At 40.5% G+C, this 14,186-nt stretch overlaps 1 protein-coding gene across 5 annotated transcripts in view; it reads left to right on the top strand.

Moving 5' to 3' along the window:
* Positions 1-14,186, top strand: part of NRP1 (neuropilin 1) — a 290,386-nt gene that overhangs the window by 93,782 nt on the left and 182,418 nt on the right. For all 5 annotated transcript variants that reach the window (XM_069211236.1, XM_069211237.1, XM_069211238.1 and 2 more), the window contains 2 exons: positions 975-1,156; positions 3,656-3,883. In XM_069211236.1, coding sequence (XP_069067337.1) covers positions 975-1,156; positions 3,656-3,883 — 410 coding nt within the window. The remainder of the gene's footprint in view (positions 1-974; positions 1,157-3,655; positions 3,884-14,186) is intronic.

Here is a 14,186-nt window from a genome sequence, read left to right on the forward strand (position 1 = left end):
TGGGCCGGATGGAATGGAATCAGGACATGAAAACATTAATCATGTAAACCTATGCCTGGCTGGACCGAACAGCTTTCTGCAAAATATGTTTTTTAGTAATACCTTAAACTGTACAAATAGTGGGTTTCTGATCTCTCCAGAAAACTATAATTCTCTCACCTCTGCTGTGGGCTTTGTGGTGCTAAATGCTTCCTCCCAAGGAGAGCTTTCATAACAATGCATGTAGGACTATTTTACATCTCAGAAGTACATCAAATGACCACATATTACATTCTTCACTTCATAGACTGTATTAAAAAAAATGATGTTCTTCCCACTGCAGGAGTTTTTTAAAATGTTTTAATAAAGACCCAAAATGAAAATCAGACTTATTGGCTTTGCCAATGCATGCTAAAACATTTACTCATAAGAGCATCTCAGTCAGCGACCACTGCAGTGATCACAAATGTCTCACTTGATTAGGTGATGCCCTAGCTTGCGATTGCTAATAAGATCTCATCCACGAGCATCCATTACACTCAAATAGCTTATCAGCAACAAGCATTTTTCCTTAACTACACGCATTTTCGATGTATGTCACTGTTGCTATGACTGTATAACTGTAATGGGTGTGTCTGCTTTTATGGTTTTCTGTTTAAAATGTTTTAGTGAATTTCAACATGCAGCCTGTTTTCACCCTGCACTTCGGTTGAGATTTAGTAGTTTCATGCCCCAAGACCTCCCACTGTCCTTTTCGTTGCTGCCACAAATTACCTTAAGTGGTGAGGAAAAAAAGTGCATCCACTTGGCCAGCTGGTAAAATCGCCCTCTAAGTAAATTAACAGCGGGAGCTCACTTGCGAGGTGTATTGAAAGTCTTTTTTCGGGTCTATTCCGTATTAATGAAATGGACTATAAAGTGACCTATTCTGCTGAAATTGCAATAAGTAGCAAGATCCTCCGTGCTAAAACCTTCCTCCTCTCTTGTTTCACCAGGTATGACTACGTGGACATAATCGATGGAGAAAATGCCAATGGGAGGCTTATGGGGAAGTTCTGCGGGAAGATTGCGCCCTCTCAGCTAGTTTCCACTGGACCCTCCATGTTCATCACATTTGTGTCCGATTATGAAACTCATGGAGCTGGGTTTTCCATCCGCTATGAAATCTACAAAACAGGTCAGTGGTAACGTTCAGTCTGAGATGCCTTCAATTCCAGTCACCCAATCAAGAATACTTTGGTAAGCATGATAAGAGCAGATGAAGGGTCTTAATGGAGATTGTATCACAGGGATTGGTTATATTAAGAAAAATACTGTGCAAGGTGGAAACACCAAGATTTGAAATAGCGTGTTGCTGAAGGATTCAATTTGGAGAAGATATTCGAGTTCCAATGTTACAACTTTGTGCTTTTTGGAGAAGAGCATGTTGAAGGAAGTTGTTAGTCTCAAGGTTGTTTTTCATTACACAATGTATGTATTGTCTATCAGATAATAGTCCATTGTGTGTTTTTAAATTGTGTTGTCTTTTCAAATAATACAAAACAGTAAAATAATATTTTTGAAATATAAATATGTGATATTTAAGTTGGGAGAACATGCAAGGGTGTTTGCTGACAATGGTAAAGTGTTGTCTTGACTGCAACTCCCATGGCACTGAGAAGACATTTACTCCTAGGGCCAATCTGGCTCCCACCCATCCCCCCACTCTCCAGCCTCCCGGCCGACTCAATTTAAGGCTTTCAGCAGCCACCTATTAGTCCCTTGTCCAGGTTATCGTCCTACAGGAAGGCCATTCTGGATGAACCACAATCTAAATATAGCACATATGATACATAGATAAACTTTAAGTCTACAAGTGCAGTGCTAAGTACTGAGTTTGGAGTGAGAAGGTTGTAATCTGAATACCATGTGCTGACTGGCATGTCCTACAATGGACAGAGGTTTCCACAGATGACCTTTGACAAGAGAAAACCGCCATTACTCAACAACAATGCATTGCGGACTGAGATATACGGGATATACGGCTCCCAGAGGGCGGAAGTTGTTCCTCAACGTGTCAACAATATATTATAGCTATTTTGCTAGTTTTATTTTTACACCCTGTGACCCTTTTGACAAAATGATCATGTGCAGAGAAAAGAGGAGTAAAGATAATATACCTATGAATATGATCTCTGAAACCTTTGGACTCAAACTCCTAAGCCCCATGGTCAGGCGCTTGGACCTATTAGTTACTGGTCTCTATTGTGGAGGGCTCATGACCAAAGAACCACGTCTGTGATTTTATGCTGCTTCTTTTTAATGTAAGACAATTAATTTAAATAACGTATTTTTATGTAGTGCTTTATACTGCACTACTGTAACGTATAACCACTATAAATAAAAGCTATTTGCAGTATTACTCAATGTAATGGTACTTTGTTTACTGACCTGGGAAGGATAGAGTTTGAGTAGGACTTACTGGGTTTCGAACTCATTATTTGCTAAGACCATCATATCTTGGTGCGAAGATTGTAGCATTGCACCTCACTTTTTCCCCTTCCAAATAGGGCTGTAGTTAATTATTTTTGGAGCAACTCGACGACCCATGTTGGTTGTGCCTTGAGTGCCTTGCCTGGTATTGCCTCAATCAATCGTTCCGTATTTCTAGCTGCCCTCTTGGGAAGCCACCACACAGGCTAGTTACATGTCGGTTAATTACAACCCCAACACAGAGGTGGCTGCATAAAAATAAGCTTTCCAAAGGGCTAAGATGATGAATCACCATCTATCTCCCCACCATCAGGATGGATTGTTTTTGTTCATTTGTTCGAAATCCTGAAGTGTTAACAACTGTTGCGGAATCTCCACAAACTGTACGCACAATTATCGTCATTAAAATTAACATTCCAATTTAATACATTCTTGTCCAAGTGACTACTTTCACACACAAAAAAACTCTAATGGGTGTTTTATTTGCTACATTAGGTACGTTTCATGGGTCAACATTGATATCGGGTGACTTTTAACAATATGGCCTACGAATACGCAGGTCATCATGCCTCCCCCCCACCCACCCCGCCCCCCCCCCCCCCCCCCCCCCCACACACACACTTTGCGGCTGCACCTGTGTAAACACCGCGCTCGAGTGAGCCAGGCGCGCGGGCTGCACGCATGAGCCTTTCACATTACTCTCGTCACGAGGCACAGGTCACATCTGGCGAGCTCGCCAAGCCACTGCGCGCGCAACCTAAAACCGCGGCTCCCCTCCGCTGAATTGGAACAAAGCACGCCAATTCTTGTAAATACTCTGCCCCGTTTCATAGCTGTCAACTGCTGGATTTAAAGATTTAGCTTTAAGAGAAGCTATAATTACTTCTCTTGGGCCCTGTCAGGATTTCTACAACTTATGTTTTTACCGTTCCCTCAGGCCTTCATATTTGTCATATGTCTTACAGCAGGCAGGCATTTTCAGCGCGCTCTGTAGGAATGAACACAAAGGCCTGGAAGGGACATTGCTTTTCGCAGTTGGCTCGAGATGGCCACGCACAAGAGCTGACTGAACGCGCAGGGCAGAAGAGATCATTGTAATGACAGGTGTAGGAAGGAAGCCACAGACTGCTAAATAATGTACCGCGTTGGTAGCAAATTGGACTTGTCACAGAGTGAGGCCTAACCTTATTCCTTTCTCCTCCAGGGTCGGAATGCTCCAGAAACTTCACGGCGCCGAATGGAGTGATCAAGTCCCCTAGGTTCCCTGAGAAGTATCCGAATAACCTGGAATGCACGTACATTATTTTTGCGCCCAAAATGGCAGAAATTATACTGGAGTTTGAAAGCTTTGATTTGGAGCCAGATACCAATCCCCCTCGAGGAGTGTACTGTCGCTACGACCGTTTGGAAATCTGGGATGGATTGCCTGATGGTAAGAGACAAGCGTCTGAAAAAGAACTTTCACCTAATTGCAACCACAAGTGCTTTCGTAAAATTATGAATGTAGCCTTTATTTAATCCAGTTACAACTTGTAATTCATTAATTCCTTCACTAACTTAATGGCAAACACAAGTGTCAGAAAGCTATGCACTAAGTATATTTGGGTGGTTTTTTTGCACAACATGCAGTGGTACAAAAACCCATGTTTACAGCGAACTATGATTTATGGCAAATATTCCACAGTACCCCGTGAAATACTGGTTTCATCATCATAATGACTAGGATTATGCTGCAAATGTATCAATATTATGTGGCAAGTTTATCTAAATTATGCTGTTAAAAGGAACATTATTCAGCTCAATCTTTAGGAAAAACTCTCTGTACAGGTAGTTCTTAATTTGTGCAGATGCTTGTATATTGTGGATACCTGCAGTAATTTTTGGAGACCACAACTTATTTTTTATTATTTGACTTTGACTCAGAGCAAGAGAGAGTAAGCACAGGAAAATAACTACAAATGGAGAAAGGGGAGATGAAACAATATGTAAGCATGAGCAAAAGAGACAGGAAATGTAGGTTGGTTAAAAGAACGACACATGAGATGAAATTGAGTCTATGGAGCCTTGATATTTGGCAACCCTATGTCTGGCAACTTCATTAGAAAGCTCATAAGAAAAGCTTTGGGCCCCTGTAAATGATGCACTGTTGAAAGAATACACAACCCCCCAGCAGCTAAGGACTTAAACAAAAGATGGCAGTGCATAAGGTGACTGACTGTGTGGTATAAACTGCAGATTTAAGTAGAGATGGACGAATGATGTAAAAGTGGTGCATGTTTAAGTTGGTTTGAGAAAAACATACTCATCCACAGAGGGGCCAGTTCCAAAAGGCATTTATGAGTACATTAAGTAGTATTATAGGAGTATTACAGGAATACTACATACTTGCTCATAAATGCTTTTCTGAATTGGCCTCGATATGTTCCATGTGAATGAATAAAAAGAATAAAATGTAACCCTACTCTGGGTTTTCCGGTGTCAGAAGACACATCAGTTGTACACTTAGGTTAGAAATGAATGTTTTTTTTGTAGCTATCAAGATTCAACCTGGGATTACTGCAAATCTTAAAAATGTAGTGACTATGATAATTGTAGACGTAAGCCAACAATTCACAAAGTTCCTAACACCTGTGTGAATTAGGCACATTGCTACATATGGACAATCAATTCTCCCTGTAAATAGAGGTGTTAGCATTTTTTACTCTGAATTTTGACGCTCCTGCATTTATGCTACTCAATATAAATGTGCAATTTGAGTATAATAATGAATAGCTGAATGAAGGAATTTTGCTATTGCACTGCAATGACTTCAGCAGGTGTTCCATTGTGGCAGAGCTAATCTACCACTAATATACTCAGGGACGCATCTTAAGGGGGGTGTTTGGGGTATTACACCCCCACTAATAAATGTGTTTTCTGGTTAATAGTTGGGTTCAGGTGCTTTCAGTTCGGTATGGTGAGGTGTCTGCCGGATTTCACCAGGAATTTTTACATACATGCAGACAAAAAACACATACATTGTCTCCCTCTATATTTTAAAATTTTACAAAATATTGTGATTTCTCTCACTTAGCCCTACCAATCCTCATTTGTCTCTCTTTCGACTGCTCCTTTAGCCCCTCTCATGCACCCTGCTTGTTGCATAATGTAAAGTAACATTATATGCCAGCATGATTGTTGGAAAATCTGAAGCTCAACCCCTCCTCAATCTTACTGACAAAGCTACGCCCCTGAATATAGTTACCAAGAAACAGAAGAAGAGCCTGGTTTTAAAGGCTTGACAAAAAAGAAAATGATAAAAAATGACGGGCAGATGTGCTAGTAGAGGACTTCACAGTTTTGGTGCCCCTTGAGAGTAAGAGTGGCTGGTGGAATAGCATAGTGGACAAAAGACTTGCAGAGAAAGATCTGAAATTCATTCATTCATTCAATCTATTAAGAAGTTTATGTGGAGCCACAATTTTACTAATGGCCAGCTCGGGTGCCTTTCTTCTAACTACCCCGGTTCCCGTTCCCAAATCTAAACTTAGAATTTGTTTATCTCATGTTTTATGTGGATGCACTTTCCAGCTGCGGACAATTTTGGCCTCGGTTCCTGACATTTTCACTTATGGATGAAACTTTTGTACACCTAAATGAAACATAGACATGCAGTTTGTTTTGTGAATTACACACACTGTATTTCAATGGACTGAATTTTATAGGTAATCATGATATGAATGAGTTCCTTGATGTCTTGCAGATCTGGTCTTTCGCATTACATCAGAATCGTGCACTCGCAAAAAGTAATGGTTTTGATCTGATTTAAAACATTTAAAGTAGGCTGTGGAAAGACATCTGTCAGTTGTCTCTCAATATGTATTGCCCGGCATTAAGAACATTGAATGCCAAAGACAGCAATGTAGGTCTTGAAGTGATTGAGATCAAAAGCAGAAATTCCACTGCCTTTTGAAAAATTGGCTTCCACATCTTGCGTTTGTTGTTGCACAGATTATAAAACGAAAATCACATTTAACTGCAAAAAATCAATAATTAAAAACATATTGCTGAAAAGTTCTTCATTTCGATCTCACTCTATCTCTATGATGCCCGTAAATTGTGTTTCTTTATTATGACATAACCAGACCCACTGTCCATATATTAAACCAGTAGTTGAGCTGATTGACCATACTGATTTTTCACATTAGATAATTGATAGTTCTTTATGAAAGGAATACTCGCTAGTTTTCTTTTAAAAATATGATTTTCTCCATGACCCCGAAATTGCATTTGGCCTGGTGTGAGATGTCAGTCATTGGAGTGGATCCACAAACTTGTCAATATTTTGAAACAAAAGAAAGGTTAGGCTTTTTTTATAGTGAAACAAAACTCTTTGTAAACATAATCTTAAAATAGTCCATTTAAACATTTTGTCCACCATTCACCACTAAACTCCCAAAGTTTTGCCTTTATTAAAACTGCATTTCAGACTAAGTTGGGAGGTTAACTTTTAGTGTATGAGTAATTACACATGCATTCCAGCTGTTGTCAAGTCCTGCTTACCTGCTAGAGCAGTTTACACTTTAACAGATGGTCATTCATGCTATATTACTAGTAGAGCAGGCTCACAGGCCTCAAAGTCAGTACGAGAGCGGGGTGAGCTCTACAGACACTATTGAACCCCAGCACATTGTATTTGCCTTCATAACAAAGTAAAGTTGCCCAATATACCAAGAAGTGCTCCTTCTGCTGGAAAGAGAAGGGGTGTGTTATTTATTTATTTATTCAGTCATTTTTATTTATTTATTTAGGTACCTGCTTATGGATTGGCATACTTCACTTCCAGTTAACATCCAAAGCTATATAGATGCCATTACAGAAACTGTGAATATTTCTGAAGTTTATTGATATATGCAATTAATTGAGCTAGACATTTTTGAAATAGAGAGGAACAAGGAAGTGAGAGATACATTGTGACCAGCAAGTTTCAAATTTTGGTTGCTGTGGTCGTAAAGGAATGGAATGTGCATGATGCACCTGGGAGAAGAAGAGAAGAGACATCAAGCTTGCCAATGAGGTGAACAATTCCTAAAATGAGTATGTTATAGATTAAAGAAGAAGACCTGAGGCTGAAAACTCAGCATAAAATATGAAGTCCTATTTAAGTGTCGAAAGGGCTACTATTTGTGGAAGAATTTCTGTTAGAGGAAAATTAAGGGAGGGTCGACTTTATTGTTTTGTGCTTTTAAAACTTTACATGATCTGGGACTGGAGAAATCTGCTCTAAAATCAAAAGTAGCTGGTTAAACTTGAATCTCAATTTATAGAGACAGAGATCAAGGTAAAAACAGAAAGTGTCCTACTAGGTATAGTATCAAAGGAATGTTTGGCATGGGGATAGCATAAATCAGTCTGCATTGTAAAGTCTGTTGTGGGGTCAGAAAAGTTTACACATAACGCAAGTTGATGACAGATGCCACTTAGAACAGAGAAGAAACATTTTAAATACTTGGGAATCTGGATATGATAGAATATGAGAAATTCTTTTTATAAAACCCTCGGCTATAAAAGTTAGAGCTGGCGAGAACAGTTGCACACTGGAGGAAATTGCTACTATCGTTATTAGGAAGAGTGGCATTGTGTAAAATGATCGCCCTCCTAAAGATTTTTTTGTACTCTACGGAACGTACCCTATAGTGTACCTAAAATGTTTACTAGTAGTTGGATGACGAGTTAAGAACACTGCTTTGGAATGGGGGAACTCCTATGATAGTTCTGAGGATAATCCAAAAACCAGTATACACAAGATGAAATTGCAATTCTTAATGTTATGTAATACTATGAGGCCACATATTAGGTAATTGTCAATGACTGGGTGTCTGCATAAACGGGCATTTCAAGTAGATATACATGTACCCAGCAAGCAGGGATACCTGCATATGCTATATGGTGAGAGTGAGTCGTATACCTTACCTGCTACCATGGACAGTAAAAATCTGGATGCAACTAAACAATGAAACAGGCTTGAAAGGAAAATTGACACATAAAAACTCGCTATGGGCGGGGACCAGATTAAAAGAAGTGTCCTTGGTGGTGTTTAGAAAGTGGAATACCAGACTGCGACTGGATCCACAGGAAAGCAATCTCAGCATATATGAGGAAGTAGACTGGAAAGAAGCTCTGATGTTTCGTTGGATGGCATTGATCAGATCCGGCTTTTGGTAGACACTCCTGAACTTCCTTCATGGGTGCAGCTTAAACAATCTAGAAAAGCACAATGATTTATCTTTGAGAGGTAGTAGCTGAGGGGAAACATTCACATGGAGAATTTATGAATGCCCTAGCACAGACAAATATTGGAAAGAAGTGGGAAGGAAGATGGATATGGTGCTGAACCTTCCATTTGTTTTGAAGGGAGGCATGGTCCTATTTGAAGTCTGGGAAAGTCCTCATAATGTACCAGAAAATCTTCCTAAACCATAGGACTGGCTGTGTCAAAGTGAATTGTAGCACAGCAGTGGGAAAGTGATATTCCACCCTGAATTTAATCAGAATAGAAAACTGAACACAACATATGTACTAGTGTATGGCTGCAGAGAACGTAGTGTATGAAGGGGGAGATTGCCTAGGAAAATTACACAATGTAAGGGAGGCTTGAGGGAGTATGGCAGCCTGGGTTATGCAGAAGTTGTGGGCGAGGATATTTCTGATGTTTGACCCTTTGCTGTGCCACCCACTTTCCTCAACCCTCACCCCATCATTTCAGCAGCTTAATATGACCAGAATCGTGCTGCTGTGCCCCTTGATTATCGAAAAAATAATATCAATGAGACAGAATATCGAAGTCAGAATACTAAAAATAAAATGTCTACAGGCAAGTAAAGTGTAGATGTTCTTTACATACCTCCATATATATGTACATACTCTGTACATATATCTAAAAGGTACATAGATGCGAAGTTAGAAATAGTAAAGCTTTACTTCCCTTTTTGCACTTACCTTTCGATATTTTATTCCACAATATTCTGTTCTCTATATTCTTGTACCACAATATTTTTTTTACGTTGATATTCTGTATTACAAGCCCTCAAGCTGGAATATTTTCTTGAATGTAGTATGCTTAGGTGCATAACAGAGACCCCTGCAGCCCCTCGGGCACAGGGGGCGCCTCAACCCTTCTGGGACCTCCAGACATTTAAGAGGGGCCCCAGTCTAAACAAGCCAATGGATATTTGTGAAATGTTGAAGACTCATTGGCTCTTGTTCATGTTCTGCAGGGGGAGCCCCACCATTCTACTTTACACCACTAAGTATGCTTGCACTCTATAAAACAAAACAAAAAAAACAATACATTTGTCTAAAAAAATGGATAAACAGGCACAGTCGCACGCCCTCGCCATTAAGTGAATAGTTACTTATTATGTGCGAAAAGAAGGCAAATGTTTCATTTGCATACTGTACTAATGGTCTATTCTCCTATCAGTCCTCTAATTTGCTCCGTCTTAGAGCAGCCTCTGCACCCTACCAAGTTTGTCATTGGTGGGTTAACTACTGTATTCGGGGGATGCGACAGCCTTCCTTCCACTCTTAACACCCAAGCATCTCACTTTAGGATTTCACTTACCATTTCTCCAACGCCTGCAAATGTTTAATGTAGAAATGTCTCAAAAAACCATGTCCAAACCTATATGTTCGTGTATATGTGCAGGGTTTTGGTTAGTATGAAACAGATGGGAGAGGACATTAGACAGTGAGAAAAGAAGATAATCTCTATCTCCAAGAAAAAGATACAGTTATCTTGCTATTTTTAATTATAAAAGATGAACCCATGCAGGGTGTCTCTAGTGCTTTAAGAAGCAAGCTTCAATTTGAGGGAAGCAGTAAAGTATGACACATGCATTTTTTTTCAAAAAGAGCTTAACTGCAATCTATGCGTTTCCATGGCATTAGAGAGTAAAAGTTCACATATCTCCTCAGTGTATTTTAAACTGTATCACGGATGGTTGACCATGTGTTAAACTCTATCACCTATTCAAAATGTTCAGTCAAAATGACATGCAAAGAGCACAGGAGAAATCAATGTGGTTCATCCTAGATTCAACTCAACTCCAACTTTCACTAGCAAAATATCAAAACCCAACCCACTACCTTATGTTATGTCCATTTTCTATAGTGCAGTTTAGCCCACTTTAGAATGCGCCAATCTTTTTTAGATTTGAAAATTGAAGCCGAGAACAGCAAAGTGATTTTCCAAGTAACATGCACAGGAATCACACAGAGTCAGTTCTCTTAGGTGTAAAGTATATTGCTTACTCTCTAGAACACATTTACCGCCTGAATAAGCACTCTGAAGGGGCCACATGTAGGATGGTATATACCTCTTTAGGATTGTAGTTGCACAGCAAATACCAATTAATTTCCTGTATGATATGATATGCGACAGATCAACTTAACATGAAAAAAAAAAGACAATTCCCTACGAAGGCGCCGGTGTTGGAAGTTCTTTTTCTAAGCATGTTTGCTCTGAAGTTTAATTTAAAAAGTACTGCTGTAACTTTGATGCTGCTGCTCTGTGACGCAAGCTTCTTTTTAAATCATACGTGTCTCTGCCTCAAAACAAATAAAAAATTCACACGAAGGTCAGGTGGTTGGTGGGGCAAATACAACCTGGAAAACGTGTGACGCTGTACCCTCTATAAGACTGAAACGTCACTTCATCTCAAAGTTGTTTTACCGCCAATTAAATACATTGGATAACTCTGATTAATGTAGTGCAGTCACCCTTATTAGAAACTAAAGGTTGTTTCAATTTGATGATTGAGTATTGGATAACTAGACAGAAGCAGCAAAATATTGGAATTAATTTACATGTGTTACTCTGGCAGTCGGACCGCCACTAAAGGGTTAAGGATCAGAAAAACTAAAACAATTGGCAAGCCTATCCCACATTCCCTTTGTCGCTGCCTGCTTCTAAATTGAAGGAGCATGTTAACAGATGTGCTGTGATACAAGAGAAAATTCTACAATAAAATACAAACAACAGTTCCTAAAAACTGTTAGACATTTGAAGGCCACATGCAATTAAGTTCCCTTTTCTGAAAATGATTTGTAGAGCATGTACTTGTCACCTCAAACATCCTGATTTCTCTTTAAAAAAAAAAAAAATGAAGTGTTAATTTTAATGAGCGCAATTTTCATGAATGCATACTTAGACTTACAGGCTTCTTTATTTTTTAAATCTAGTCATCCTTCAAGCACCATTTTATTGTACTTTTCAGATCTGATTTACCAGACAGCTTTAGCTAGCTCTTTTGGAATATCCTAAAAAATTACAGTGGGTTTAGAGCTCGCCCATTGCCTCCGTTGTTTGCTTTTATTTGCAGCCTTACTGCCTTATTTCTCATTCAGTATATTTGCCTTCTCCTCCTCTTGTGTTTGTCCCTCCCAAGAAGCATAGCCCATTTAACGTGCTATTGACTGGATGACCTGTAACCTTCCACTGCTCTATTACTTTTCTTTTTCACTAAGCAGCCTATGGGAGTGCATGTGTTTTCCAGCTCTCTCCCTCGGGTGCTTGTCCCCCTGCCAAAGACCCACCCCTGTGCTCTGTTTTGCCCTATCCCCTCCATGTTCTGTGTTGACTCTCCCTCCTGTGCTGGGTTTTGCAGCGTGAATCCTTTCTGGATTCACATGCTGTGAATTATTTCGCAATCTAGTGGTTGGGTCCTTAATTGAGTTCTAATTCTTTTTGTTCCTCTTTGTTTTTTGTTGTTGTTGGCTGTCAGAAGCTCCCACTTTGGTCACCATTTTCAGATTCTTTTTTCCGTCATTGGGTCTGGATGCCTGCTGAAGGGTCTCTCCCCTGTGCAACCTAAAGGGAAAAAACACCTTTCCAGTTCTGCAAGAATTGCCACCACAAGTTCTCGCAAAAGAACAAAGCCCTGTTTGCAACCTCTGTCTGCCATTGACCATCAAAGCGAGGACTACAATGCCTGCTCCGAGTTCACACCAAAGATGCTGAGGGAGAGAGAGCTGCAGAGGGTAGCCCACCACACCATGCAGGTGCAGCGTACTCCATTCTCTACGAGACTTGGGTCTCAATAGTGATGAGAAAGAGAATGTCACCAAAGGAGCAGAAGTGGAAGCGGCAGAGGTCGACTTCAAGATCATCGATGCCGAAGCACTGGTGGGCAAGAATACACTCACGGCTTAGGTAACAGAACCTTCGTCCTCGGAAAAGCATGCCGGAGTCACGTAAAACCAATTCCAGGACCTCTAAGGGAGCCTCAGCATCAAAGCACTCGATGACCGTCACCCGAGACAAGGGACCCTCAGACCTTTGGAAGAGACACCACAGGAGGAAAATCTGCAGACAAGTCTAAGTCGTTGAAGGACAGCCAAGGAAAGGACATTTCAAACTCAAAACATGAAAAGTTGCATTCAGAGATTGAAAGCTGGAAATCTAATTTGTCAAAGAAAGACTCTTCAACATTGAAAAGGAAGAAGACTGAGAACCTCAATGCTGAACAACGGGCAGCCAAGGTAGAGAACAAGAAAAGGCGTCTCCAGGCCAAAATAATGGTTTTGCTCTAGAAACACAGGGATTTTGATGAAAGTTTGAAGGAGTTTTGAAGGAGTTTCAAATCTAGAGGAAAGCCTCAATGCCAAAAGACCAGGGAGAGAAAAGCTTTGAGGACATCGTGCCTCTACTAACACCAGTGCATCAGCAAGAAGAGTAGGAGGAACACTTCTATGAAGAGTAGGAGGACCAAATGGCAGGGATGTATCATGGATCAGGTGGATCTGAATACAAAGAGGCACAATGACAAGACATTGAAATAGATTCACCAGAGGAAGGGGTAGACAGCTATTCATCAAGGCTATCACCTCCAGATGACATTGGCATCCAGGTGATAAAAAAAGCAGCAGACAAATATGGTGTCCAGTTGGAAGAAGCGAAACCACAATCTTATTTCCTGCTGGAAACTCTTCTGCTCACACAATCCAGGAGTCAATTTTTGCCCATGCTCTTAAGTGTTTTGGACCAGGAAAGGAAGACCTTTAAGAAACCGGCTACAGGCAGAGCAGTCACTGCAAGGGCAGAGAAAAAGTATAAGTTATCTTTAAAAAATCCTGCCTACATAAAGGGTTTGGTTCCAGCTGACTCGATTATCATCTCAACAACTAGAGCGTGGGCCAACAGTCCATCAACTACGTGGCCACCTCCAGACAAGGAGAGTCAGAGAATGGGCCCCATATGTCAAAGATTGGAGAGAAGCACAGCCAGTCAGTGGTGCATTGCAAATAAAAACACTCTCCTAAATTACCATGTCTACCAGCACTGGGAGGAGGTGGCAGAACTAATGAAACATCTCCCAGAACAATACCGAAAAAGAGTGGCATACTTTGCAGAAGAGGGCAAGAGCATTGCCAACACCTGCCTAAAGTTGGCAATAGATGCAACAGACACATCCAGTCAACAAATGATGATGGCCCTCACCCTACACTGCCATCCCTGGCTCAGAATTTCAGGTTTCGAACCGGAGGTACAAACAAACATTCTTAATTCCCCATTCAATGGTGAAAAGATGCTTGGGAGTGCAGTTGATGAAACTCTAAACCAGCAGAAGAAGGAAAATGAGACAGCTAAGTCGACACAGTTCAGAGGGACTATGCAAAGGGGGACAGTACCCTTGCAAAGGCTCGCAGGAAGGAGTAGCTTCCAATCAGGGACCAAAATCCCACCAAAAATACCA

The sequence above is a fragment of the Pleurodeles waltl genome, chromosome 10 (assembly GCF_031143425.1).
Source record: "Pleurodeles waltl isolate 20211129_DDA chromosome 10, aPleWal1.hap1.20221129, whole genome shotgun sequence".
Taxonomy (NCBI): domain Eukaryota; kingdom Metazoa; phylum Chordata; class Amphibia; order Caudata; family Salamandridae; genus Pleurodeles; species Pleurodeles waltl.